Below are 27305 nucleotides of genomic sequence, written 5' to 3' on the forward strand. Positions count from 1 at the left end.
ACATTTACTTATCTTTGCATCTTAGTTTTGCTATGATTTTTCTCATTTTCTAATGATTACTTTCATACAGATTTATTCAGGAAAATGTACATATCATTTGGCATTTTATGAAGTTTCAGTAAACAAAACATCAAAATGAATTACATGGGGGAAATTTCACTTTATAAAAGTAGATAGATGGTGTAGAACTTAAGGCATTTTCATGTTCATGCGTCTCATGTGTAATAGTATTTCTTACTGAAATTTCTTAGGTATAAGATAAATATCTGTTTTACTATTTGGAAAGCATACTTTCATATATACAACATGGTGCTTCATTCATATATTGTAATGATTCTTCATCAAGTACATTTAAAAGCCTTTGCAGATAGGATGTAAATATTTATAAAGCAACTTTGGAATTCAGAAAAAAATATTTTTAAAAATGTATTTTGATGCTATTTTGTATTTTTACAGTTTTGATTGGAATGTTTCTCCTGTTCTAAAAATGGGCGTTTGGTTTCACACATGTTATTTGCTACTTGTTAAGAGAGCCTAATTTCCATAACCTATGTTAAAATTTCTTATGAGAAGCTTACACTTCAAAGTTTATCATATACCAAGATATTCCACTGTTCCCATATAAGTTAATGGCCTCTTGAGTTTTAAAATAAAACAGTACATTAATATGCATTAACAAGGAGTAATTTATAAATTGAAAGTAGTGGACAGACCTACTACTGAAAGGAAGTAGGAAAAATTATATAAAGAACACTTGTGTACTTTAGAATCTTTACAATCCAGTGTTCTAGGGTTCTGAATAAAGTGGTGTCTGCAACAAAGAAAGATGTTTCCCAAGTAATTACGTGGAATGTTGACATGGAATATTTCCTAATTACCTGGTATGTCAAGAAATAAGTCCAAGTCATCTTGTGGACTACCAGTAACATAAGATTATTTAGGAAGTTTCATCATGAATGGCTATTAACTCATTGTGTTAGTGAATTGTAAAAATACATTAGCATTTTCCCCTCTTTTTTATGCTATTTTATAACCCAAATATGAGCAAAAAGACTGATAGAGGGAATATAAATTTCATAATCGTAGAAAATTGACTGCTACTTCTCACCTACTCAAAGGACCAGATTAGCTTTTATTCAAACTATTATTGCAATCCATTAGGGAGTCATGCAGCACATAGTGAGGTACACTAAAGGATGCGTTGAAAATTAATATAAACTTGTGTTGCTAGGGTCATGCTTTTTTTTTTTTTGGATCATGGTAAAAAAAAAATTTGAAAACTGCTGTCAGACTTTTGATAAAACTAGAAATCCAAAAATCCTAAAACCACAGGATAAGACCATATAGAAATCTAAAGGTTATAAAGGACAAATTCATGTATGCTTCCTCAGATTCCTGGAATGTGTTCTCAGCTCAGATGATACCCTGATTTCCTCCAACCTACTCAGCTTATCTCTATAGTGCCGTTAGGTGATTTGTTCACGTTTATATTTTTCATGATCAAAAGTCGGGAAAAACAATTCTAAGCCTGCCAGCTAAATTCAGATATAGTGTCTATAAATGAGGCTACCAGGGAGAAAAAAGCCTACACACTAGTTCTTAGTTATTAATATTTGAATTCCAAATCGATTTTCAGTCATTCTTATTTTAAAACTAACTTAATAGAGCCATAAAACTTAAGGTAATAAAAGGTAATTGTTTTTAAGTCCGAAATTTGTGTGAAAATTAGCTGTCAATTTCCAAATTGATATAAAAACCTAACTCTTTGATGTCACTACAAAGTGATGTTTTAATTAGAATAAAAAGTCAGCAGTGGATTGCATTATTTGGTGATTTAGTTTATATGTTTTATTTCTAATGAGAACATATCTTATTCCTACTAGATTAATCACTGAGCTCTTTGTTGGAAAGTATTACTTTTATTTTCATTTTAATACCTTAACATTTTCTTTTAATTTCAGTTAGACAAAGATGATATTTTCTTCATTTAGTTTTAACAGTCGGAGGCATTTTGCTTTTAAAATCTATGAACTAGTTAATGGACAATATTCTAATAATCTGGCATATTAAATTCCAAAGTTTAATATTTAGCAAAACTTTGCTTCACAAATTCACTTTTTTAGAATGACATGAAATATATACAACTTAAGAGTCTGTATTTAGACAAATGCTTTTTCCTTTCCTCAAAATAAAAACTTTAAAAAGTGCAGTATAAAAGTTTTAGATATGAAGGCACTGCATAAACTGTAATCATATGGCTACCTTGCTTAGCAGCAAGAGTCAAATGAAAATATTCTACCTTTAATTTAATGGAGTATAGAGACTTTTTGAAGTACCTAGATGTCATAAAAGAAAAATAACCTTTTGACCCATTTAGTTAAATAAATTCCTTTCCATTACTGCTTTTCAAAAACCTGTTATCTGGAAAAGCTATCTAGAATATGTCAACTACAAATATGCCTGATCCTATTCTTCTCAAGTTGTCAGAGGACATGGGGAAGAGTAGTACAGATGTGAAAATATAGGTATTTCCAAAATAGTAACTAATCTGTTATGATAAAGCTAAATATACCTTCCTAAATCCACTGTTTTTATATAAATAGTGCCAACAACAGATGATCTATCAAAAGAAATTTTAAAGTTCATAGTACTTTTATAAGTCTAATAAGCATATTTGAGCTATTATAATCTCAAGTTCTTAAACTTATGGAGTTTATATGCTCTTGATATGTCGAAATCACTGTTCAAAAATGAATTATAGTTCATGTGTTTTGATGTCCTGTTATAAAACCAAAACCATAGCCAGAGGACCTTATAAACAATTAGCCACATTTGTTATTATTTTAGAAACCAAACCAACTACTGTCTAATATTACATGAACTATAACAGCAGCTACAAGATGTTATGGTGGCCTGGAAAAACTGAAACCTAAAGTTCTTGGTAGTTTTTAGTTGACTTCAGATTCCCCTTTTAAGGACTCCTTTTTGTTAACCAGTGGAAATTTGCCTCTTAAATTAAAACCACACTTTGTCTTCACAGGAAGAAATATTTAGTTGAAGTCAACTTTGTTCTTTCAAAGGCCAGTAAAATAGTGGTCCCAAGATTATTGTCCAAGAGGCTAAGACATCTTCCCAATCTGGTTTGATGATTCACATTTTCCTTTTTATAAGTGCTTTAATTACATATAAAGGAGAAGAAAATAATATATATGCTTTAATCAGATTAGTTTCAGAACAAATAAAATAACACATTAGAGAAAAAAAATTACTTAAAAATAGTTGTATTTATATTCCACAATTTGCTCAAATACTGGTTTTCTTATAAACTTTCTACAGGATGTTTTTAAACAAATTCTTCACATTGTGTCTTGACTATGTACTTACGGAATTTCAGGGAAATAGTTCTGTTTTTAATAGCTTAATCTGTACTAAAGGGATGGCAGGTGGTCACATGCAGTCCATGTGGGATTCTAACATGACATTTAGTGAGTTTTCTGATGTGGACCATCCCTTTGATGCTGAAGGTAATGCATCTGTTGAAAGAAGTGACTGTAGATTTGGATTACTGCTCTCTGCATCTTCCAGTTTTTCTGTGTTATCTTCCCAGTTAATGTGGAATCTTGTGACCCTGGGATTAGATGCCAAAATATTCCTTTGAAGCTAGAGGAAAGAAACATATAAATGGTAAACACTAGGAAAGTTAGATTGCCATAGCAAGTAGAGGCATTCACATACAAAGGTATAAGTCAAATAAAGCCCTTCAGGCCTAACTAATAAACGAAGACTGAGGCCACGGCAAAGAACTTATTTTCCTAGTAGAAACAAAAAAAAGGAGAATCTGAGGGAATTCATATAGATCTTTCACTACCAATAAGCCATCTAACTCTTCTATACTTTATTTCCTAAAAGGGAGGGAAAAAGTCTTTTGTAGGTGAATACTTCAGAGGATGCTTTATTGAAACAACATCTCTTTAGATTGATGTTTGCAAGGAAAATGAATAAGTTCCCCAAATATTTATTATTATGAATACGTAGTAACTTCATTATAGTGGCTTCCTACCTTTTAATTATTATGGCTCATTCTTAGAAACAATATACTAGTTTCTTTGTTTTCTTCAATACAAGTAATAGATCAATAGAAGGCCCCACAAATAGGATAAAAAGCATTCCAGCCTTATTATCAGAAAGGAGAACTTTCTATTCCACAGTCATGAAATTTTTCTTGAAAGGTCTGGCAGATAGTACTATTTTAACTTTGCTTACTTTGCATCCTCACAAAATCACCAGTTATTAAACTGCTAATGGTTCCCAATAGAAACTTATAAGATACTAAATATCTTTGAAACTACTAAATCATATTTTAACTTCATGGAATTTAAGCTGTTTTCCATAATCAGAAATATTTAAGACCTAAGCCACCCATAGTGGCACATGCCTGTCATCTCAGCTCTCAGAGGCTGAAGCAGGAGGATCCAAGTTAGAAGCCAGCCTGGGCAATTTACAGAAACCCTGTCTCAAACTGAAAAAGAGAAAAAGGGCTGGGATATAGCTCAGTGGTAGAATGCCCCTGGGTTTAATCTCTAGTACAGAAGGGAAGGAAAAAAAAAAATTAAGACCTATAGTCTAACTTCAAAGAACAGCAGCTAAAACAAAGCATTTAGGTGGCATAAGATAACAATATTCATATACAATGCAAACACAAAATCTCTTCCTATAATTTTGGGAAAACTTATAGATAAAAATAGTGATTAATCAATAATATCACAGATATGAACTTGCTTGTCCTAAAAGTTAAAATCAGGTAAATCTTGACGCATTGAAAAATGCAACAGAGACATAAACAAAGGCCTGATTCTACAAGAGACACTTTCATTTTTGTAAACCATCAGAGACTATCAAGATATCTGCCCAACATTAATACTAGTAATTCACTGGATGTGGGGTTTGAGGTGATTCATGATAATGGAACAATAATCACTTTGCCCAGATGGCACAAGGACTTCAAATTTATTTTGTATCAAAGCCACTTTCATAGTGTACTGTGAAATAGCAACTGCCAAAAAAAAACTATAAGTAATTAAAAAGTAATGATAGGAATATTACCTTAGAAAAGTCTGGTTTTACTGGTGGATTTTCCCTTAATTCTGTCTCAGTGTATTCATTATTTACATAATAGCCAACTCTAATAAATTCTTGACCTCGATAGGTACAAGTAATTAGCACAACTGTTACACCTACGGCATCTGCATCTGGAATGAGTCCTGGATTAGGTGCATCAGCCTAAAATAATTTAAAAAGAAAAGAAACACAAAAAAGCTGTTAATGGCATGAAAGGCTGGAGTTTTCATTATTTTAACACTATCAATTGAAGGTGCAGCAGGAACTTAGAAATCACATTAGGAAGGCAAATGTTCATTTTTGAGATAGGCTTCTAGTTTAAAACTATTGCTCATGTTTATCCACGCTATAATTAAGTACCCTTAAGCAATCAAATCAATAGTCTTATGGATTTTAACTTTGTCCAGTTATAATTTACAGACCTAATTAATAAATATTATCTTTATATAGCCTATTGGCAAGAAATGTTTATTATACCAGGACACTTATATTCTCATGCTCACTCAACAGATATTCTAATTGTAAATTAGTATAAAACTGAAGATGAAATGTATACAGCATTTTTAAAAAAAAATGTTAATAATCCACTGTTGTAAATAGTCACTTTGCTAAAAAAAAAAACATGCTGTTTAAACCACTATACTGGTGGAAATTCAATGAGGGTGAAGATTGTTTTAGGTAGATGATATCAAAGACTTTCTTTTAAATGCAGAAGGTGAAACGAGAAGAGAAGGGGCTATGAACACAAGAAAAGGCTAGGGCCGTATCTATAGCAGCGTACAGGAAATAAAGACACGGACTGGATGGAAGGAGCCACAGACAGAGAAGACATAGGCAGTGATAATACCTGAGACCTCTGAGCTCAACCTGAAGCAGCTAGCAAATTCCAACAAATTAGCTTACTGTTGTCAGGACACTAAGGAGCATCCATCCTGGGCCTAGGTAAAATTTCAGCCAATGCTTATCTCTCTCATCCAGTCATTCTCAACATCTCTCATTGCTGAAGGCTGGCTTCATATCTTCATTTCTTATCTGGAATATTGCAAAAACCTTCTAACTTGTCTCTTCACCTCTAGCCTTTATACTGCTGCCAGCATTAGGATTCAAACACAGATCGGTTTCTGTCCTTTAGATTATTCCCATTTTGTAGGGATCAAAATCTTGGTTATCTTCATTTTTAAGATCCTTCATAATTTGTCTCTAATAACTCCATTCATACCTCCTTTAATTCTAAATTCTTGTTCTAGATATGAATTACTAAACAAATTCTTTAAGATGTGCTGATAATCTTTCCTACCTCTGTGCCTTGAACATAGTGTTCCCTTGGCCTGAAATGTACTTCCCTCACATCCTGAAAAAATTTGTATCCTTATAAACCCTAACTAAGAAGGTAGAGTTAGCAGCTTTTTAAAATGTACTTGTATGCTCAACAATCAAATTATGTTTACTCTTCAGTCTTCCCTAATTTGTCCAGGGCAGGAGTTCCATCTAGTTCATCTTTATAATCTCATATTTGGTACAGCTTTAAGCACTTAGTGTTTTGAAATTTACTTATTATTCAGATCCTGTCTTGAAGGTGTTTTTGATCTCCTTGGAGAGACACCATGATGAAGACAGAGAGCTTATCCCAGAGATGATTATCATAGAGATCTTACACACCTCTTCCCCAGAGGGGTTAGGCTACTTTTAAAGTACCCATAGGGTTTCTCATATTGCAGTAGGTGGAGATGGGAAATAGTTCAGTAGCATTATGGGAACTCTCCTCCATATTGCTTCTCATCACGCAACAAATGGGTTCTCGGCATGTTTGTTTAAAAATCTGTTTGCTAAAGTACTCAGGTTAGCAAATTCAATTAGAGAAAGTAGCAAGTCTTTCAGATCATTCATGATAAGGAAGTGATGGACAGAGATCTTTGATCTTTGCCTTCAACCAGCAATATGGGGCAGATGTCTGGCTGTCTTACTGCTAGTCTTTGACAACTCAAGAAACAGGCAAGTTGAATAATTCTGAGCAGAATCATAGCAGAACAGGAGAATATTATGGCATGCTTTACTTAAAACACATCAAAAACTGTACCTTAGCCACTTTCTGTTGATATTGTTAATTTTGTAAACGTGGGAGACACATAGGTAAACAGTATGATCCAAATGACATGTGTTTTCTGTTCTTTTTAGCAATATGTACACTGATATCAAGGTAAAGCTACTTATCACTAGAAGGAAATACTATTGAATGAGTTTTTTTTCCCTTATAATACTTAACCAAGAGCTTAGGAGAGTGTTCCAAACAATTAAAAAAAAAAAAAAAAAAGATTCTCAATAGATTATTTCAAAATCAAGGCATTTATCTAAGTGTTTATAGTAGCACTATATGTCAACCCAAGTTTCTTTTACTACACAATGAATTACTATCAGTAAAGTAAGGGTTCCCCCAAGCTTGTCGGCCAAATCAATTCCTGCCTCTTTATATAATAATTTCAAGAAACTAAGAGAATAAAAATTTAGTTCTAATTAAAGATGTAATTAGATTGTTAGTGATGATACTATTTTATTCTTTATAACATTCTCATGAAGGTAGGATCCTACCTACATTTTATAGATGAGTGAAGTCTCTAAGGGAGATTAGGGAGCTTGTCTAAATTCACACACAGCGGTGTGGGGTTTGACCAAGGTCTGTAATGGCAGTGCTTCTTTCGGCAGAACTGGGCGTTCTGTGTTAGCCACTTTTCACAAGGTTATACACTTGTACAACTCATTTAACCCTTTTAATGTGTTTTAGAGCTTTTCTTCACCATTTGCTTTGATACATTAAATTATTTATGCATTCCTAATATAAAGCTCCTAAGGCTAAGAGAACAAGTCTCTGAATTCTATATTTAGGAAAGGCATCCCTAGAACTGGACTGTGTTTGAGTGATTCTTTTGCCTGTTTATTTGTGGCCCTGGGGATTGAACCTAAAGTCTCGGGTGAGTGCTCCACTATTAAGCCATATCTTCATCCCTCTTTGCTGATTTCAGATAGGGCCAATTTAACTGAATATGGTTTGTCACTATGAAGTGAGAAAACAGGAATGTCTGTGACAGGAAGAGTTAGACTTTTCTTTCTTTCTTTTTTAATATTTTTTAGTTTTGGGTGGACACAATATCTTTATTTTACATGTATGTGGTGCTGAGGATCAAACCCAGTGCCTCATGCATGCTAGGCGAGCACTCTACCACTGAACCACAACCCCAGCCCCAGACTTTTCTTTCTTGATGAAGACTTTTCAGTGAGACTTTATTGGGTAGAAATACTTATAACAAAAACTAATAAGTTTATTTTAAAAAAAAAAAACCTATGGCTAATTACTCTTTGGAATATTATTAATGTCTCCCTCCAAGAAGCATGGAGAATTTAGAAATGACTCAATAGTTTTATATAGCAACTTAGCATGAACTAAAAGAAATCACATTTTTGCACACAGAAGACAATGTTTGAAGCCTTGGCACAGACCAAATACTGTCAGTGGTATCTGAGGACATAATTTATATTAGTAGTTTTCCTCTTCACAAATGACTAGTGGACTTACAACAGTAGTCCTTGATAAGGTATGTAGATTAGATGCCTTAGTAAACCACTGGACTTTAATTCCAGTCACTCAGCTGGGGATAAACTCATTTATAGAGTGCTTGCCCAGCATGCAGAAGGTCCTGGATTTGATCCCGTCAAAATCCAATGCCTCGGAGCTGGGGATGTGGCTCAAGCGGTAGCGCGCTCGCCTGGCATGCGTGCGGCCCGGGTTCGATCCTCAGCACCACATACAAAACAAAGATGTTGTGTCCACCGGTAAATAAAAAATAAATATTTAAAAAAAAAAAAAAAAAAAAAAAATCCAATGCCTCAACATCACACATCTCCATCTATAGTTAATGTAGCTTAGTTACTGACTATTCTGAAATAAAGTTTTTGTTTTTGTTATATTACCATCACTCTTAGTGGCTGAAACCATAAACTGAAAATGTTTATTACTAAATGGTCTAGTTTCCCTTACTATTGATTCATATTATTGCCTGGTTATGCAGTTAACTGTACCAGTTAGCAAAAAGTGTTTTGAATCCATGTTCTGGACAGCCATCTTAAAAGTCTGATCTACGAGAAGAGCCCAAGATTAATCACCATGTGTGCCATTATATAGTATAAGGTTTACTGCATGCTGTGCACTTCCCTGAAGCAAAATATTATTAACATCACTTCAGTACATAAAACCAAGAAGTGCAGTCCCTTTATGACAGAGACTGCCTGAAAGACAGCAGATTAAAAGTAGTTGAAGCAGTGATTTAACACAAAAGTAAAAGGATAAGAACCATGAGACAGTCAATTTAGAAACATATCTGGTATACAAATTTACTAAGATGAATCTTACCTGAAATACAAACATATGCCTTCCTGCAGGAACAGGACCCACTAAAACAGAGTCTAAAACTTGATCATATTCTTCACTTTCTGCAGAGCCCACATAGATAATTTTCCATTCCAAGTCTAGAGTTAAAAACCAAAACATTTTTTCATATCAGTAATTACATTCCCAGATGACATCAAAAGACCCTTTTAATGTATACTTAGCCATACATTGGCTGCAAAATGATTTCGATTAGCAGAAAATCCAGAAAGGCAATGAACCGCTTCTTATAAAATTCTTACCAGAGTTCATTCTTCCTACCACTTTCTCAAAATGATCTTTTCTGAAACACTGGTCCTTGAACAGTGCTCTTCACAAAAAAGACTGCATGACCAGAAACGTGGGAAATGCTATACACCTTGCTTAAAAGATTTATAAAGCATGCCAACATTGTGTTCTGAGACATCCCTTAATAAAGAATACCAGGAACCTCAGTCCACCACTTCCCATGTTTATTTAGCTAAGGAATTCCTTAGCCCTTTTTTGCATGTCATCTTTTAACAACCTCCTCAACATACTTTGGAAGGCCTGTCTTGTGAGATTCAAATCAGCACAGAGCTCTCAAGTAGAAAAATCATTATTAGCATAACTCCCTTTTGACTCAGAAATAAGGGCTTTATTAGCTCATCAACTGAAACAAAGTAGCTGTTTTATCATCACTTCTCATGGCTGAAACTATAAACTGAAGATGCACATTACTGGTTTAGTTGGGACTGATGCCTATTACTAACTATACTAACTGTGGTTAAAGGACCACAGGGTTTTCTTTCCCTCAGGTCATATATTCTTTAAACTGGGAAGAGGAAACCCAGAACCTTCCACCTGTTTGCACAACAGAGTATATATAGGAGCAATGGGCACAAGGAGTATAAAACAAACTCAGGTGCACTCTAAGACTTGATATGTAATTCAATAGCAAACTTAATTGAATACTTTTTACAATGTACTCTGGAGAAGCAAGGATAAGTAAAACTGCTACTCTTTGAAGGAGCCTCCTCTTTAGTAGGGGAAGGAAGACAATTTTATAAATACAAATCATGTTTAAGAGACTTCCTCATCCTCTTAGGGTGTTCAATATGTGTGGCCTGCTCTTGGATTCATGAGTGAATCCTGCACGGTAGATTCAATGAGACCACACAAACACCCCCAAAGGCATGAGTTTCTGGATCACTTATAAGAGAATCTAGTTAGTGCCATTTTTGTGTAACTGTATAGATATTTTTATATCTTAATAAAAGAAATGATAGGTACTTTTTATGTTATTATAAACTGCAATTTATTGAACTGAAAGCTGCTTCAGGTTTATACATGTTCTTAAAAATCAGTGACTGTTGAGGGCCTATTATGTCATGGCTCTATCCTAGATTTTGACCACTTACATAGCCCACTTTTAGTACATTTCCGCATTTGGGTTTTCACAGGAACACCTACTTGTTGATAGAGATAAAGAAGCAGGCAATGTGAGCATCCAGTCAGGGAGAAAACATGCTTGGCATGGTCAGAAAAAAATGAGGCTGGACTTGAACAGAATGAACAAGGGTGTCAGTAACCAACCATAAGACAAGGGTTTGAAGGCGAACTTACAGATTTTGACTTTTTACACTGAATGACATGGGACACCACCGAAGGTTTTCTTTATTTCTGTGGTGCCAGGGATCAAATCCAGGTCCTTGTGAATGGCAGGCAAGCAGTCTACCACTGAACCACACCTTCAGCCCCATTGAAGGGTTTTGAGCAGAGAAGTGACAGGGATCCATTTTCATTTTAAAACATCATTTAAATTGCTGCGTTCAGTATAGACTATAAGGGGGCAAGACAATAGGAGGCTATTGCAAAAAATTATGATGAGGGGTTGGAGTTGTGGCTCAGTGGTAGAGGACTTGCCTGGCATGTGTGAGGCCCTGGATTCGATCCCCAACACTGCATACAAATAAATAAAATTAAAAAGATCCATTTACAACTAAAAAAAGTATTAAAAAATTATGATGAGGCAAAATATTATGGTATCATGGACTGGACTATGTGTGGCCATGGTGGATGTGAACAGTTATATCCTGGATAAATTCTGATGATAGAAGCAGGAAGAGAGACTTTTTTTTGCAGGGGTTGAGGTGGGAGGAGAGGAAAATTACTGTGTTAGTTGTAGACATGTTTGAGATGTTTACTACATGTTTAAGTGGAGATAACTAAATAGGTCTGATAAAATTTGGAAATTGGCAGTAGTATATAAAGCCATTATAATTGATGGGATAAAGAAGAATCAATAAAGTAGGTTAGGAAACTACTGGCTAATTAGGTAGGTGACCGAAAAGCCAAGAAGCTTTTGAAAGAGATGTGAAAGCTACTAAGCTAGCCAAGAGAGGATAAGACTGAGAATTGTCATAGAGGTTTTCATAAGATTGTTAATTTCATATGTATTTGTACCACTAGGATCTTGGACTCAATGGTATAAGCTGGCATGTTGTCTGATATAGGGAATGTACCCATAATTTATAAACCTGCTTGTACTGGTTCTGCCACTTAACACTGTTGGTAAAACCTCAACAGCTTTATCATATAGATGTAATTTTGCAAATACATGTATATATTTTTAGGTATTTTATGTGGGACTCTAACCTACTCATCTACACAACATACTAAAGAATCAAAATCCAAGATGTGCTAGGGCAATTCCAAAGTCTGGACTCTCCAAAACATAACTGGGAAGATAAATTTTTACCTTTCTAGCTCTTGAATTAGTAGTGAAATAAGGCAGTGTAATTGGTGGTGTTGTGGGGAGGTGAAAGAAAGAAGGATGAAGGGATAATCTAGCCTTAGCTAGTAAAACCAACCAAATCAAGGAATGTCTACACATTGATTTTTATGCTGTGGGATCTTTGTGGAACCTACTGCATTTTAAATGGCCAGCAATTTTTATAAATTAGTGTTACTTGTTTATTATTTTTAACCTAGATTTAATTATCCAACCCTCTGTATTTCAAAGAGGAAAGGATAAGGTCATCTACTTTAAGTAGGTTACCAGTTGAAAGAGCTTATTCATTTATATAAAAAGTTAATTTCATTCAGTTGTAGAAATCCTAGGCGGAAAGTACCTCCGTTTGTGGTGGTGGGAGTGACCCAAGGAAGTCAACAAAGGGGATTTAAAATTAATTAAACTATTGGAAAGACCTATGGTTTAGGGTAAAGATGCAGCACTTAGCATTAGAATAAGCTTGAAAATTCAGAGTATAAATCACAATGTTCAATTCTAATATACTATAAATATTCAACTATCAGTAACTGTAATTATTGATATACAAACTTAAAAATTGGCAAAGATCAGTCAATTCTTTGTAACTTCTGCTTAAACCTTTTTTTATTTTTAGTTGTAGATGGACATAATACTTTTATTTATTTTTATGTGGTGCTGAGGATCAAAACCAGTGTCTCACACATGCCAGGCAAGTGCTCTACCACTGAGCTACAACCCCAGTCCAACTTTTGCTTAAATCTTGACCTTTCATTTTGTAGAACTATTTTACTCCCTGACATAGGCCTTATGTTAGAAACAATCCAATTATCTGAAAAACAAACACTCTATAAGGCTTTTTCTGAAGCAAACCAATAGTATAGTTTTTACAGGGGACTTTGACCAGTTAAAGTATGAAAAATGGTGGCTTAATTATGGCTTGGGGCTCAAGAAAGAGTAATTTATAAATTCTCTTCAGAATATTCTGAAGTTTAATTTCTGGAATAGATTATTAAAAACTAACTACAATATAAAAGTATGGAACCTAAAAGGAACATTTGCTCAGTAAACTCAACTTCCTTAATCCACACAGCCTCTAGGTGGAGTACACAAGCATGGCACCTTTTTGAAAGATTCCTTTGCAGCTTCTCAATGACTCAGCTTAAAATATTTTAAAAAGTACTAAATAAATACCCAGTGATGGTACCCCGATATGAAGTGTTACCAGTGGAAGTAGGTGTATTCTTGAAATCTGTGATATTATTGAGCTGAGTTCTGAAGGATCCACATTAAAAATGGAACAGTTTGGCTTCTATAAATGGCAGGTTTCAAACTAGCCATGTAAAGACCCTGTAACAACATCCTAAAATGGAAGGCATCACTGAGAAAAACTGGTAACTTGAAGGTCTTCTAATGCCCAAAACACCTAGTATAAATTGGGGTGGATTTTTCTTATATTTACCCATTTGTATATGCAATTGTTTGGAAGAAAAATGACTGACTCTTAGGTATGAAAAATGGGCTGGCAGTTGAAATGCTTTTAGTAGTACCATGTAAATGTATGTAACCAAATGGTTTCAAAATAGTAAGAAAAATAATCTTTTATTATCCATGACCTCTTTATAGATTACTACATTTTAATAAATGAGCAATCCTTCAGAATATGCTCCATATGAAATACATGCATTTATGCTTGATGTATATATTAAAACAAGTCACATATTAACATGTTAATTGTAGTTAGCTAAAGGAGGGTAGGTACTGAGGACTGCTACTTTGTACAACTTTTTAAAAAGTTTATTGCAACGAGTGCACATTGCTTTTAAAATTAACATCATACTTAAAATACATTTTAGAGATTAAGAACTGATTTTTAAAATGAAAAAATGCTTTACAGTGCCATGATTAGCCTAATAATTTTAAATGCATTTTTTCAAATATACATGTAAGCTCAAAGATGGCCCCCTATTTTAACTGTGAAATTAATACTTAAGTCAAAACTTTTTTCCACTCAGATTTTGAAAATAAAGCACTGAACTATATTAATAAAATCTAAAAAAAGCACATATTAAAGATTATCAAGTTTTAGCTTTCTAAATACTGTATGTACTACTGCAAGTATTAAAAAGATTCTTTTTAAGATCTTAAAAACGTAAAAATACTAAAGACTGTTGCGTTGCCATCAGGACTTTACCTTTTATTTCCTAGCCCACGTTTGTGTTTTATGTTCAGGGTGTATTCTGTATCTGTCTGGATGTGGTTATTTTAATTAGATTTCAACACGTTCTCGAAGACGGTCTTCTTTCGGACTATTTAGAAGCCAGAGATTAAGTCCTGGAAATTTTTTAAAGTATCTTATTTCTGCTCTTGGATTAAATGTAACTTCCTATCTTAGCAATATGTTTCTTCCTGAGAGAGAGGAGAGAAGATTTCCGTCACTAAGGAAAAGGAGTCCACGTTGGTCGGGGAGCCTGCGCGCCAGCATCCTGGGCGCCACGAGCATCCCCGGCGCTGGTCGGGAGGACCGGCCGGGGAGGACGGGCGGCCCCCGGGGAGCCAGCGGCGCGGAGGGGCCGAGCCTGCTCCCGCCTTCCCCGCTGGTTGGCCGAGGAAACCAGAAATCAGCGCGAGGACAGCCTCGCTCTCTTCCCCGGAGCGGCCGGGCATGGCCGGCCAGGAGAGTATGGCAACTCTACCGTAAGCTCTAAAAATGGATTTGCCTACGGCTCAGGGGCAAGAAGGTGGGCAGGCGGGGCGCCGTGCTCGTCACCCGCAGCGGGGCAAAGGAGGCGCCGTGACGCTGGGGTCGCCAGCCCAATTCTCTACTGGGGTAAGATGGCTCCGCTGCTAACTCGCCGGGGCGACCATACACACGCCTCTCCCAGCCCAGTCTGGCCGCGGGGGTCGCGGAGGCAGCTCGCGGCGCAGGGCCAGCCCGGCACTAGTCCCGGCCGGCGCCGCGGGCGCGTGTGCGGGTCCCGCGAACCGCCCTCCCGCCCGCCAGACAAAGCTGACAACATGGCTACCTCCGCTCGAACAAGTTCCTCGCAAGTTGAGCCGCGGCAGGCGCCGGGGCTGCGGCTGGACCTGCGCGCGCCTCGGCGGCCGTCGTTCATCAACTTCAAGTTTCCCTCCGCAGAGGCGAGCCGCAGCCCGCCCGGTGCCGCGGCCGGCCGCCAGCGCGAGGCCGGGCCCGGGAAACTTTCAACGTCTGCAGCCGCAACTGACAGCCTGGGCGGGCGGCGGCGCCGCGACTCACCTTCAGACAGGTCCTCGATGCACTCGAAGGTGATCTCGAACTGGAACGGGTTGTAGAAAGGAGAAGGGTTATCCAGCACCACTACATTGTTCACCTGAACCTTTGCCATATTTTGAAAAAAACACAAACAATGGGGACGGGGGCTTGTTGCGGCACAATAAAGTCCAGCGCGCGGCCGCTCGGAAGAGCGCAGACCCCCGCCCCGGCACCGGCCCGACGTCGTGCAGCGGCGACTTGAGAAACTTTTTTTTCCTCTTTTTATTTACACGGGAGCACTCCACAGTGTTTTGCAGCTTTCCTATTTCACTAAACTACAGCCCATTCTGCTCTGATAACTAGCAGCGTTGCCCGCGATTGGCTGCACCCGAGCTCTGACCCTCCTCCTCCAGCGAGGGCCTCGGCGGCAAACAAGATAGGCTCCCGCTCCCGGAATGGACTCGGAAACTTTAACTGCGGCTCCACCTGCTGGTGTGGATTAGGACAAAGGCGGAGAACAAAGTGAGTGGAATACGGGCTGGGAGGCCCGCGCGGAGGCCGCCGGCGGCGGCAGCTGGGGGAGGGGCGGCCCAGGCCCCGCCCCCGGCCCGGCGACTCCCGCGCCTCACGTCGGGCGTGGCCGCGGCAGGGATGGGAGGGGGCGTGGCCGCTGAGGGGGCGTGGCCGCGGCGCGGACGGGGCGGGAGGGCGCGATCCCGCCCCTCGTGTGCTCCGTGAGGGTTTTGGGGTTTTTTTTTTTTCCTTTTTCTTTTTTTTCCTTTTAACACTCTTTTTACATCAGTGCAACGGATCTGTCGGCCCTGCTGAATTTAACAGATCAGATTCAGTTGTTCACACTTGGTTAGGCTCCGCTGTCTTGTATCATGTAATTGGAGTAGAGAGAAGGGTTGGTTGCAGTGGAAATAAATTCTATTTTATAGACCAATGTCAGCTCTGAAGGAGCAAAGCCATTTTGGAAATCGAGATCTTGGCTAGTGTCTACGTTTAGGCACGACAGCGCCGTTAAATACATACAAAATGAAGGGCGAGGGGATGATTTTCCCCACACACTTTGCTTAGAAAATCCAAATAGGTAATTCTTGGCTGCACCTGGGTTTTCTAACTCCCATTCCAGATCTTCTAGAATGAGAAAAACAAAACAAAACAGACACGATGAGTTACACTCCAGGTTTTTGCCATTTGGGGAGCATAAAAGAAGAAAATGGAAGTCTCCAAGACCCAAAACGACAACTAATGTAGGCAAGGGAAATGGAGAGAACACAAAGGTATATTAAAACATTTGATTTTTTAAAAAAAAATTCACAACCTAAGCCATTACTAAATAAAAATGTCAGTAAAGCAAATTTTGAGGCCCCTTTACTTTCCTGTAGCCAGTTAAAATCTGAACTAGGAAACATCGATTCATTTATGCTGCTTGACTACCATTATGAAAAACAGTTTTTAGCATGTGTGTGTCAACTGTTATTATTTACTAATCAAGAGTAACATAAAGGTTTGTTTTATGATGGTTTTATTCACAAACTATCATTTTTTCCTTAAACGTTGTAAATGAAACCACTAAGTTGACTAAAATTCAAAGTGAAATTATTTCCTAAGTATCTGAAGAGTGTTTTCTTTGTATAGTGCCCCAAATTTTAATTAGTCATTCTTTGGTCATTGTTCATACTTAGGTAGATTTTTTTTTTTTTTTTTTTTTTTTTTTTTTTTTGGTACCCAGGATTGAACCCAGAGCCACATCCCAGCCCTATTTTTATAATTTATTTAGAGACAGGGTCTTGCCCAGTTGCTTATGGCCTTGCTAAGTTGCTGAGGCTGGCTTTGAACTCTTGATCCTCCTGCCTCAGCCTCCCCAGCTGCTGGGATTATAGGCATTCTTTTGATGAGATGTCTTCATCTGATGATCTTTTAAAGTTAATGTGGGACAGCTAATATCAGGTGTCCCAACGTTAAAGAAAGTTAATTAGACTGGGAGGGGGGTGCCATTTTGTTGTCAATGGATTGGATAGTCTAATAGGATCTACGTAAGTTTTCTTCAAGTCTAGTGTTTTGTGCACATTTTAGTAAAAAAGTTATACTTGGTGATAGAAACAGATTACTGTGGCTGATAAACAACATACTCTTCACTCTTTTTAGTTCTGGTCTTTATACCTGTAAAGATAAAGTAGAAATTGCTGTATAATGTAAGGTATGCTGGATAGGTAAGGTAAAATGACCATTCAAAGATTGAAACATGAGTCCTGTGACAATGTGTATGCAGTTGTCTGATTATTGCAGATGCTGATTCACTTGTATTATAAAAAATGAGGTTATATGCTTGTTAAAATGAAATGCAACCAGCTTGGTAGAGCAGTCTTGCAATTACAGTGACTCTGGAGGCAGAGGCAGAAGTATTGCAAGTTTGAGGCCAGCCTCAGCAATTTTAGTCAAACCTTCAGCAACTTAGCAAGATCCTGTCTCAAAATAAAAAGGACTAAGAATGTAGCTCAGTGGTAAAGCACCCCTGAGTATAATCCCTAGCACCCCCTAGAAAAGAAACAAATGCTTTTTGCAGTTTGACCTAAGGTGTCTTCTAATGAAGCCAGGCTTACAAAAAAAAAAAAAAAAAAATAGTTTTGATGGATGTGCTGTATCAGAAACTGAGAAGATCTACCTGGATACCACTAGTTTGGCTTATTTTACAATTTTTTTAAACATGTCATGTACAACAGTATTTAAGGAAAAAACATCTTCATAATGATTTTTTTAAGTTGTCAATGGACATTTATTTTATTTATTTATATACGGTGCTGAGGATCGAACCCATTGCCTTACACATACTGGGGAAGTGCTCTACCATTGAGCCACAAACCCCAGCCCCTTAATAATAATTTACTGAAATATGCAAGAATGAATTATAGGCCTCTCACACTGCCTCTCTTAAATGTTATTAGTGCTCATTGAAAATATTAAAGGGTCTTTGAGCACTTTTTTCAATAGTTTCCTCACCATGTACAAGACCAAAATAATTCATCAGATGGATATTTTGAAATTACAGTATGCCTTAAGGGAAAAAAAATTAAAAAGCATATCTCTCTGGTTTCAGAGGAACTGTTACTTAACAACTTTTTGATGACTCCCAAACAACAAGCCATATTGCAACTGATGGATCATTATGTATGTTTTCATTCATTAAGTACCCAAGGGGTTACAGGAGAGGTTTGGACAGCTATGTGAAATGTAAGCCCCAAATTTCTAGGGGAAGAATGGCTGCGAGATTGTTTGACTTTTAAGATGAACAAAACCTAAATTAGTGCGTAGGACAGAAAAAAATGAACCTAGTTAGCTGTTGTTTTAGGCTGAATTATGTCTCCCCCAAATTCGTATGTTGAAACATTACCATCTAGTGCCTTAGAATGTGACTATATTTGGAGATAGGGCCTTTAACTGTGTGATTAAATTAAATGAGGTCATTAGTGTGCGCCCTAGTCTAGTCTGGTGTCCTCATAAAATAAGAAGATTTTGACTTGTAAATAAACACCAGGGGCATACACACAAAAAAGGACATGTAAGGACACAGCAAGAAGAGAGCCATTTATTCAACCTCAGAAGAAATCAACCTAACCTAACATCTTCATCTTGAACTCGAGCCTCTAAGATGGTGAGAAAATAAATTTCTATTGTTTTATGCTTCCAGTCTCTAGTTTTTTGTCATGGCAGCCCTAACATTTTCCCCACTAAGAATTAAGCTTATTTGAAAGTCTAAACTTATTTAATCCTAGTATTGATGAGTTTTAAAGTGTGTTCTGTGGTATGAAATGAGGTGGTCATTTAGCTGTGCCAGTGGGGGTGTGGTGTAGTGAGTGTAGCCATTCTTCAGAGAAGTATCTATTATTGAGCATACAGCTTGAATTTTGAAGAAACAAGATGTAACTTGTCTCTGTGGGTTCAAGTCTCCTCTATAGAGGGCTTCTAAGAATCTGAAATGTGAAGTCAAAGTGAGGTCACACACAAGATGAAAGAGTAAAGTAAAATACCATAGAACTAAATAAAATTAACTTAAAATGTGTTGTATTAAAATATATTATAACTAGGAATTAAGTTGAGTCTCAATTTCTGACTGTTGCAAAAGTTACATTGGAATGAAAGTACTAATGTCTTAGTTTTGTTCATATCACCTGGTTTTTCATCTGGGATAATTAATGTTATCACTTCGTTGAGTTGTCTTTGAAGAGTCAATTATATTATTGTCCCCATCATTTAAAAAAAAAAAAAAGTAAGACTTGTTTTTTGGTGTTCTTTTGGGTTTTGTTGTTGTGGTAGTTTGTTTCTTGTGATGCTGAAGATAGAACCCACGGTCTTGCACATTGCCAGGCAAGTGCTCTACCAAAGTAGTTTCTAAATGAACTTTAGTTTAAAAGACTGTCTTTTATTAACTAGTGATAAAATGTCAAAATTTAATGATAGTTTTAAGTTTTTCTTTAAAAATGTAGAATGTAGAAATTTGCTGTAGTTTATGGATATTGCAAAATGGGATAAATTCCAGAGTAATGATTGGGTAATAATTCATTGCATATATACAGAGAGTATTATGTGAAATTTCTGTGCTGGACTCAGTGAAATGTTCAAAGATAAAACTTACAAAGACATTATGGTCTAGTAAGAAAGGTAATTTATGTAATTAAATAAGTGTGATACAAAATAGAAAGTATTACTTGTAACTTCACTGATGGATGTTAAAATGGGCAAAAGAAAAAGTATTTTTTTTTTATTATTTCTAAAGGACTTTTAAGTAGCCTATGTTTTTGAGCTGTCCGGTACTCTGATATGGTGGAGGATGGGGTGTTATCATCCCATTTAACAAGCGAGAATGCAGGTATATGTAGGCAGTGAGTGAGCAGAGGACTCAGCCCAGGCAAAGCTGGGGGAGTCTCCCCATGGAGGTACTACAGAGATCCAGCCTTCTGCTGCAAAAGAAGAGGACGGAACTACACATCCTGAAATGTAGCCTTGTACATGTTATAAGGTTTCCATGTCCATTGCATAATGTGTTCTTTCCCTATTCTCTGCTCTACTTCATTAATCAAAGTCATCACTTATATTCATTGCTTCCCATCATGAGATTACAAGTTTGTTGAAAGTATAGGTATATTTAATTCCTTATGATTTACATATTTGTAACTTTGAGAGCTATAAATTATATTATTCAGCTTCCTGTTTTATTTTTTGTACTGGGGATCAAACCAAGGATGTTGCACATGCTAGGCAAGTACCATACCACTGAACAATTAAGAAAGTAGGTTTCTGAGCACCAGCATCCTTACTTGTTAAATGGGATGATATCACCTCATCCTCTTATCATATCAGGATACTGGTCAGCTCAAAAACACAGGCTACTTAAAAGTCCTTTAGAAATAGTAAAAAGAAACCGTCTTTTTTCTTTTGCCCATTTTAACATTCCAGCCCTTTTTGTTTTGTTTTGAGGCAGTGTCTCTGTAAATTGCCCAGGTTGGCCTCAAACTTGTGATTCTTCTTCTGTCTGGGATTAAGGTACTGGGATTACAGGTGTGTGTGCCACTGTGTCTGGCTTCATTCAGCTTTCTGAAGCACCATAATTATGTTTATTGTTGACAGTTTGTTGGTCTTAATATTATATTGGTTTTGGCCAAAAGAATATGAATAGAAATGCCTAACAATTGTTTTTTGTTTCTATGTCTATTTTTTTTTTTACTGTGTCTTCTTCATTCTCTTTTAAATCAAGCTCCTTTTACATTCTTGAACTTAGTCTCCCTTAGTCTCTCTTCCTTCGTGTTTTACGTTTCATCCTTTTCTGTCTCTAACCTTTGCCTCTCCATTCATAAGGTATCCTCTTACCTGATACAGGGGAAAAGTATGATCAATAAAGGACTCAAATCTTTAAGATATCTCTAGGCTAGACCACTGCTTGTACAGAGCCACTGCTGATCATAGTAGCCTTTTCTAGTCGGTTACTATAGAGACAAATGACATTAGATGGAGTCACGCTTGGCAGAAACTAGGCAAGTAGGCTTTGTGAGATGGGAGGCCTTATATGCACAGTCATTTAGAGTCAAAAACTGGGAAGGTTAAGAAGGGGACAGTTTTCACAAATGAGCTAATACGTAATTAATTGGTAGATGTTTGGTTGCTATAATTTGTGCCTGCAGAGGTATTGATTCTGACATACAATGAATCCACCTCCAAATATCATCTGGTATGATTACACAGTAATATTTTTTAAATGACAGTTTTATTGAGATATAAACATATCACATAACATATAATTCATTCATTTAAGGTACCTGAGTCAACAGTTTTTAGGATATTCACAATTATGCATCCATCACCACAATCAATTTTAGAATATTTTCATCATCTCAAAAACATACTTTATACCCTTAGCTATCACTCCCAGTGCTCCCATCACCCCACAAGTAGATAGCAGCTAAATTACTTTCTGTCTATGGATTTATCTATCCTGGATATTTAATATAAATAGAATTATATAATAGGTGTCTTTTGCAACCTCCATCTTTCATTCTTTTTGATGTTTTCATCTATGTTTTAGCACTTACTGATATTTAATTCCTTTTAACTACCCAATAATCCATTATCCCTTGATGGATTGTTTCTACTTTTTGACTTGTATGAATAATGTTGCTGTGAACATTTATGTAGAGGTTTTCATTTTTATGAGTATATGCTGAGGAATAGAATTCCTTGGTCATATATATATATAATATATATATATATATATATATATATATATATATATATATATATTAACTTTTGAGGAGCCACCATTTTACATTTCCACCAGTAATGTGTGAGTCTTCCAGATTCTCCACATTACCATTAACACTTGTTCCTGTTTGATTACAGCTATGATAGTGTATGAGTAGAATCTTATTGTGGTTTTGATATGCATTTCCCTCATGGCTAGAGATGTTAAACACCTTTCATTTATGTATTGGCAATATGCCTGTCTTCTAAGGAAAAATATCTAGTCAGATTTTTTGCCCATTATTAATTGAGTCATTTTTTATTCTTTTATTATTAAGTTGTGGTTTTTACATATTCTAAATACAAGTCTCTTATCAAATACATGGCTTGCAAAAATCTAAACCAATTCTATGGATTATCTTTTAATTTTCTTGGTAGTATCCTTTGTAGCAAAGGGCCTATATTGTATCAATTTTCTCTCTCCTGTTTTTTGTTTGTTTTTGTTTTTTGCTTGTGCTTTTGGTGTAGTTTCTCAAAAACCATTGTCTAATCCAAGGTCATGGAAATTTACACCTGCTTTCTTCTAAGAGTTTTATACTTTTAGCACCTCACAGTTAGGTCTTTGATCCAGTTTAAGTTAATTTTTGTGTATAGGTTGAAGTCAGGAATTCAAATTCATATTTTCTGGATATCCAATTTACCAACAGCATCTAATGAAAAAAGTAACTTTGACTTGGAACTCTTATCAAAAATGAATTGACCAGCCGGATGCAGTGTCTCATACCTGTAATCCCAGCAGCTCCAGAGGCTGAGGCTGACGGATCATGAGTTCAAAGTCAGCTTCAGCAACTTAGTGAGGCCCTAAGTAATTTAGCAAGACTCTGTCTCAAAGTAAAATCTAAAACGTGCTGGAGATGTGACTCAGTGGTTAAGGGGCCCTGGGTTCAATCTCTGGTAACCCCCGCAAATGAATTGACCTGAAATGAATGAGTTTATTTCCAGATTTCCAGACAATTCCTGTTTTGTGAGTTGTGATTGATCCATATTCTCTCTCGCTTTTTTTTTTTTTTCAACCACTGAGCTACATTCCTAGCCCTTTTTAAATTTTTTATCTTGAGACAGCGTCATGCTAAGTTGCTGAGAGTCTCACAGAATTGTGGAATCTGGCTTTAAACTTGCAATCCTGCCTGTCTCCTGAGTCACTAGTATCACAGGCACACACCACTGCACCCAGATTGTTGATCCTTAATCATATACTATTGCCACATTTTCTTGATTACTAAAGCATTGTAGTAAGTTTTGAAATCAGGAAATAAGTCCACTTTTGTTCATTTTTCAAGATTGTTTATTTGGGATCCCTGGAATTTCCATATGAATTTTAAGAATACCTTATTAGTTCTGCATAGAGCCATCTGAGATTTTGATAGGATTTTCATTGAATCTATAGATTACTTTGAGGAGTATTACTATCTTAATAAAGTATTAAGTTTTTCCATCAGTGAATGTGAAATATCTTTTCAATTATTTGGTCCCCCTTAGTTTTTTCAATAATATTTTGTAGTTTTCAGAGTATAAATTTTGCACTTCTTTTGCTAACTATTCCCAAGTACATTATTCTTCTTTTGATGTTTTTGTAAATTGAAACATTAATCTTTTTTTCATTTTTATTTGCAACTGAATAGACATACAATTTTTATTGTATCCTTCAGTCTTGATGAACTCAATTATTCTTATAAATTTTTAGTGGCCTCCTTAGGGTTTTCTATATGCAAGATCATGTCACCTGAAAAAACAGTCTCTAAAATAGAGATATTTTTACTTCTCCCTTTCCCTTTCAAGTGCCTATTGTGTCTCTTTTTCTTGCCTAATTTCCCTACCTAGAACCTCTAGCCTTCCTTCTGCTTGCTTTGGGTTTAGTTTGTTCTTCTTTTTCCCATTTCCTTAAGGTAAAATTTAGGTTGTGAAATGTATTATGGTTCTATATTTTATAGGCCCAACGGTAATTACCTATGTTATTTTATACAATTTCTTTAAAAATCAGTTTAGGAAAGAAATGTGCCTTTAAACTGATTTTGCTAATTGCATAATTAACTTTGTTGATGCTTGTTTTTCTTTCTTGTGGATTTAATTTACCATCTGGGGTGATTTTGCTTTGACCCTGAACTTACTTTTAATTTCTTTTTTCCCACTTTTTTTATTGGTACATTATACAAAATATTGACTGCTTCACAAATTTGCATGTCATCCTTCTACAGAGGCTGAGCTTATCTTCTCTGTTTCATACCAATTTTAGTATATGTGCTGCTGAAGCAAGCACATTAAGTAATTTCTTAAAAGTAATTCTTTTATGATGGGTCTGCTTGCTGCTAATGCTCCCAGCTTTGTTTATCTGGGAATGTCTATTTTGTCTTCATTTGGGGAAGATAGTTTTGCTGGATATAAGATTCTTGGTTGACAATTTAATTCTTCTAGCATTTTGAATATGTTGTCCCACTGGCTCTGACCTTCACATGTTCTGATAAGTCAACTCTTAATCTTTTTCTTATTTTTAATTTTAATTAACAATAGTTATACAAACTTATGGTGTATAGTGTGGTATTTTAGTCCAAGTATCCATTGGTCAAGTCAAGGTAATTAGCACATATGTCACCTTAAACATCATTTTTTTTTGTAGTGAGAACACTCAAAATTCTCTATTCTAGCTATTTTGAATATAATAAGTTAGTGTTAATTATAGTTACCCTGCTGTATTGTAGAGCATTGGAACTTATTCTTCCTATCAAATTATAGTTTTGTACCATGACCAACCTCTTTATGTCCTCTCTCTCTTTCACAGCCTCTGGATATCACTGTTTTATTCTCTACTTCTAGGATACCAACTTTTTTACCCTCCACAGATGAGTGATACTGTGTAGTGTTTGTCTTTCTATGCCTGGCTTACAAATTAACACCTGTCCTCCAGACTCATCCATGTTGCCAAAAGTGACAGGATTTTATTCTTTTTTATGGCTTAATAATAATCCATTATGCATATATACCATATTTTCTTTATCCATTAATTTGTTGATAGACACACAAGTTTATTATCTTGGCTATTACAAATAGTGCTACAATAAACATGGAAGTACAGCTATCTCTTTGACATATTGATTTCCTTTCCTTTGGCTATCAAAGTAGCCAAAGTAATGGGATTGGTAGTGGGATTGCTGGAGCATATGGTATTTCTGATTTTAGTTTTGTGAGAAATCTCTATATGGTTATTTGTATTGATTATAGTAGTTACATTCCTACCAACAGTGTAGAAGAGTTCTCCTTTATCACCATCATTGCCAATATTTGTTACTTTTTGTCTTTTTGGTTAACAGTTATCTCTTCAATCTTATAGGGGCTCCCCTATAAGTGAAAAGTTGTTTTTCTCTTACTACTTAAAATTATTTTTTCTTTTTACCTTTGGTTTTTCAGTGTATTGACTATGTTTTTGTGAATTTCTTTATTTTGCTTGAGGATTATTGAGCTTCTTGGGTGTGTGAACTAATGTTTTTCATCAAAATTGGAACGTTCTCAACCATTATTTTTTCCAAGATTTTTTTTTCTGCTTGTCTCATTAGCTTTCCTCCTTCTAATATTCCCATTATTTATATATGTGTCCATTAAAGACATACAACATTTTTTTGAGTGTCTACCCATTTTTTTTTTTGTTATACCTTTCCCCTCTGTTTGTATTGCATAGGTTCTACTGATGTGTTTTGAGATTTGCCAACTCTGTCTGCTAGTTCTAGAGTTGAGCCATCTAGTGAGTTTTTCATTTCAGTTATTGTGCATTACAAATCCAGAATTTCCATTTGTTTCTTATCATTTTAATATCTTAATATTCTCTATTTGTTGAGAGATTGTCCTTTCTTTGTCCTTGGTTCTTCAAACATTTATAATTGCTGCTTTGAAGTCTCTGCCTATTAAGGCTGACATCTGGGCTCTCTCACAGCCAGTGTCTCTTGCCTTCTTTTTCTATGCATGGGCCATGTTTTCCTGCTTCTTTGTGTGTCTTATAATTTTTGTTTAAAACTGAGTATTTTAATTAGTATATTGTTGATTCCCTTCACCCTTTCCAGGGCTTATTTTTTGTTGTTTGTTTATGTGTTAAGTAACTCAGGTTATTTTAGTGAATTATGTGACCCTGGCAGTATAGTCTCTGATGTTACTCCTTAAAGGGAACAGGCTTTTGCATGCATGCAGTCACTTGAGGGTGATAATGGTTTCAGCAAGACTTTTCTCTTCTCTGAATCTCCTTGTTAAGCTGTCTGCCCTATTTGGTGTAATACGTACCTGTTAGGCTCCCTTTATTGCTTACTACTCTATAGTTTTTTGTTTTTGTTTTTGGTAAAGGATAGAGCCCAGGGTGCTTAACCACCAAGTCACACATCCCCAGTCTTTTTTATTATTATTATTTTTTAAATTTTGAGACAGGGTCTTGCTAAGTTGCTTAGGACCTCACTAGGTTGCTGGGGCTAGCTTTGAACTTGCGATCCTCCTGCCTTAGCCTCCCGAGCTGCTGGGATTATAGGCCTGGCACTCTCTATTAGTTTTGTCAAAACCCCAGGGCATAAGTTGCTAGGTATTCTGGACTAATTAAATCTGGTCAGAAGTAGTTTTTTGTTAGGTATTTGAGGTTTGTTCTGACCCTAAGAGGTGTCTTCTTAGCTCTTTTCCTGGTTCTAAATGGTAAACTAGTAAGAAACAATAAGAGAGATAAATAGGGAGCCTGCATCCTGGGAACAAATCTTTACTCCTCACACTTCAGATAGAGCCCTAATATCCAGAGTATACAAAGAACTCAAAAAATTAAACAATAAGAAAACAAACAACCCAATCAACAAATGGGCCAAGGACCTGAACAGACACTTTTCAGAGGAGGACATACAATCAATCAACAAGTACATGAAAAAAATGCTCACCATCTCTAGCAGTCAGAGAAATGCAAAGCAAAACCATCCTAAGATACCATCTCACTCCAGTAAGATTGGCAGCCATTATGAAGTCAAACAACAACA

The 27305-nt window shown here is 36.2% G+C and overlaps 2 protein-coding genes and 1 non-coding gene across 4 annotated transcripts in view; 1 reads left to right on the forward strand and 2 right to left on the reverse strand.

The window, feature by feature from the left end:
• Mcm9 (minichromosome maintenance 9 homologous recombination repair factor) overlaps window positions 1-27305 on the forward strand; it is a 78886-nt gene that overhangs the window by 18812 nt on the left and 32769 nt on the right. The window lies entirely within an intron of this gene.
• On the reverse strand, window positions 1900-15917 carry Asf1a (anti-silencing function 1A histone chaperone). Its single transcript, XM_076858307.2, has 4 exons — window positions 15544-15917; window positions 9521-9636; window positions 5104-5280; window positions 1900-3660 (listed from the first exon to the last, which is right to left on the reverse strand). Exons 1-4 carry the CDS (start codon window positions 15650-15652, stop codon window positions 3448-3450), a joined length of 615 nt encoding a protein of 204 aa, XP_076714422.1. The 5' UTR covers window positions 15653-15917; the 3' UTR covers window positions 1900-3447.
• Window positions 24468-24574, reverse strand: LOC143402729 (U6 spliceosomal RNA). Its single transcript, XR_013091786.1, has one exon. It is a non-coding gene; the product is annotated as a U6 spliceosomal RNA (small nuclear RNA).

This window comes from Callospermophilus lateralis, chromosome 6 (assembly GCF_048772815.1).
Source record: "Callospermophilus lateralis isolate mCalLat2 chromosome 6, mCalLat2.hap1, whole genome shotgun sequence".
NCBI lineage: Eukaryota > Metazoa > Chordata > Mammalia > Rodentia > Sciuridae > Callospermophilus > Callospermophilus lateralis.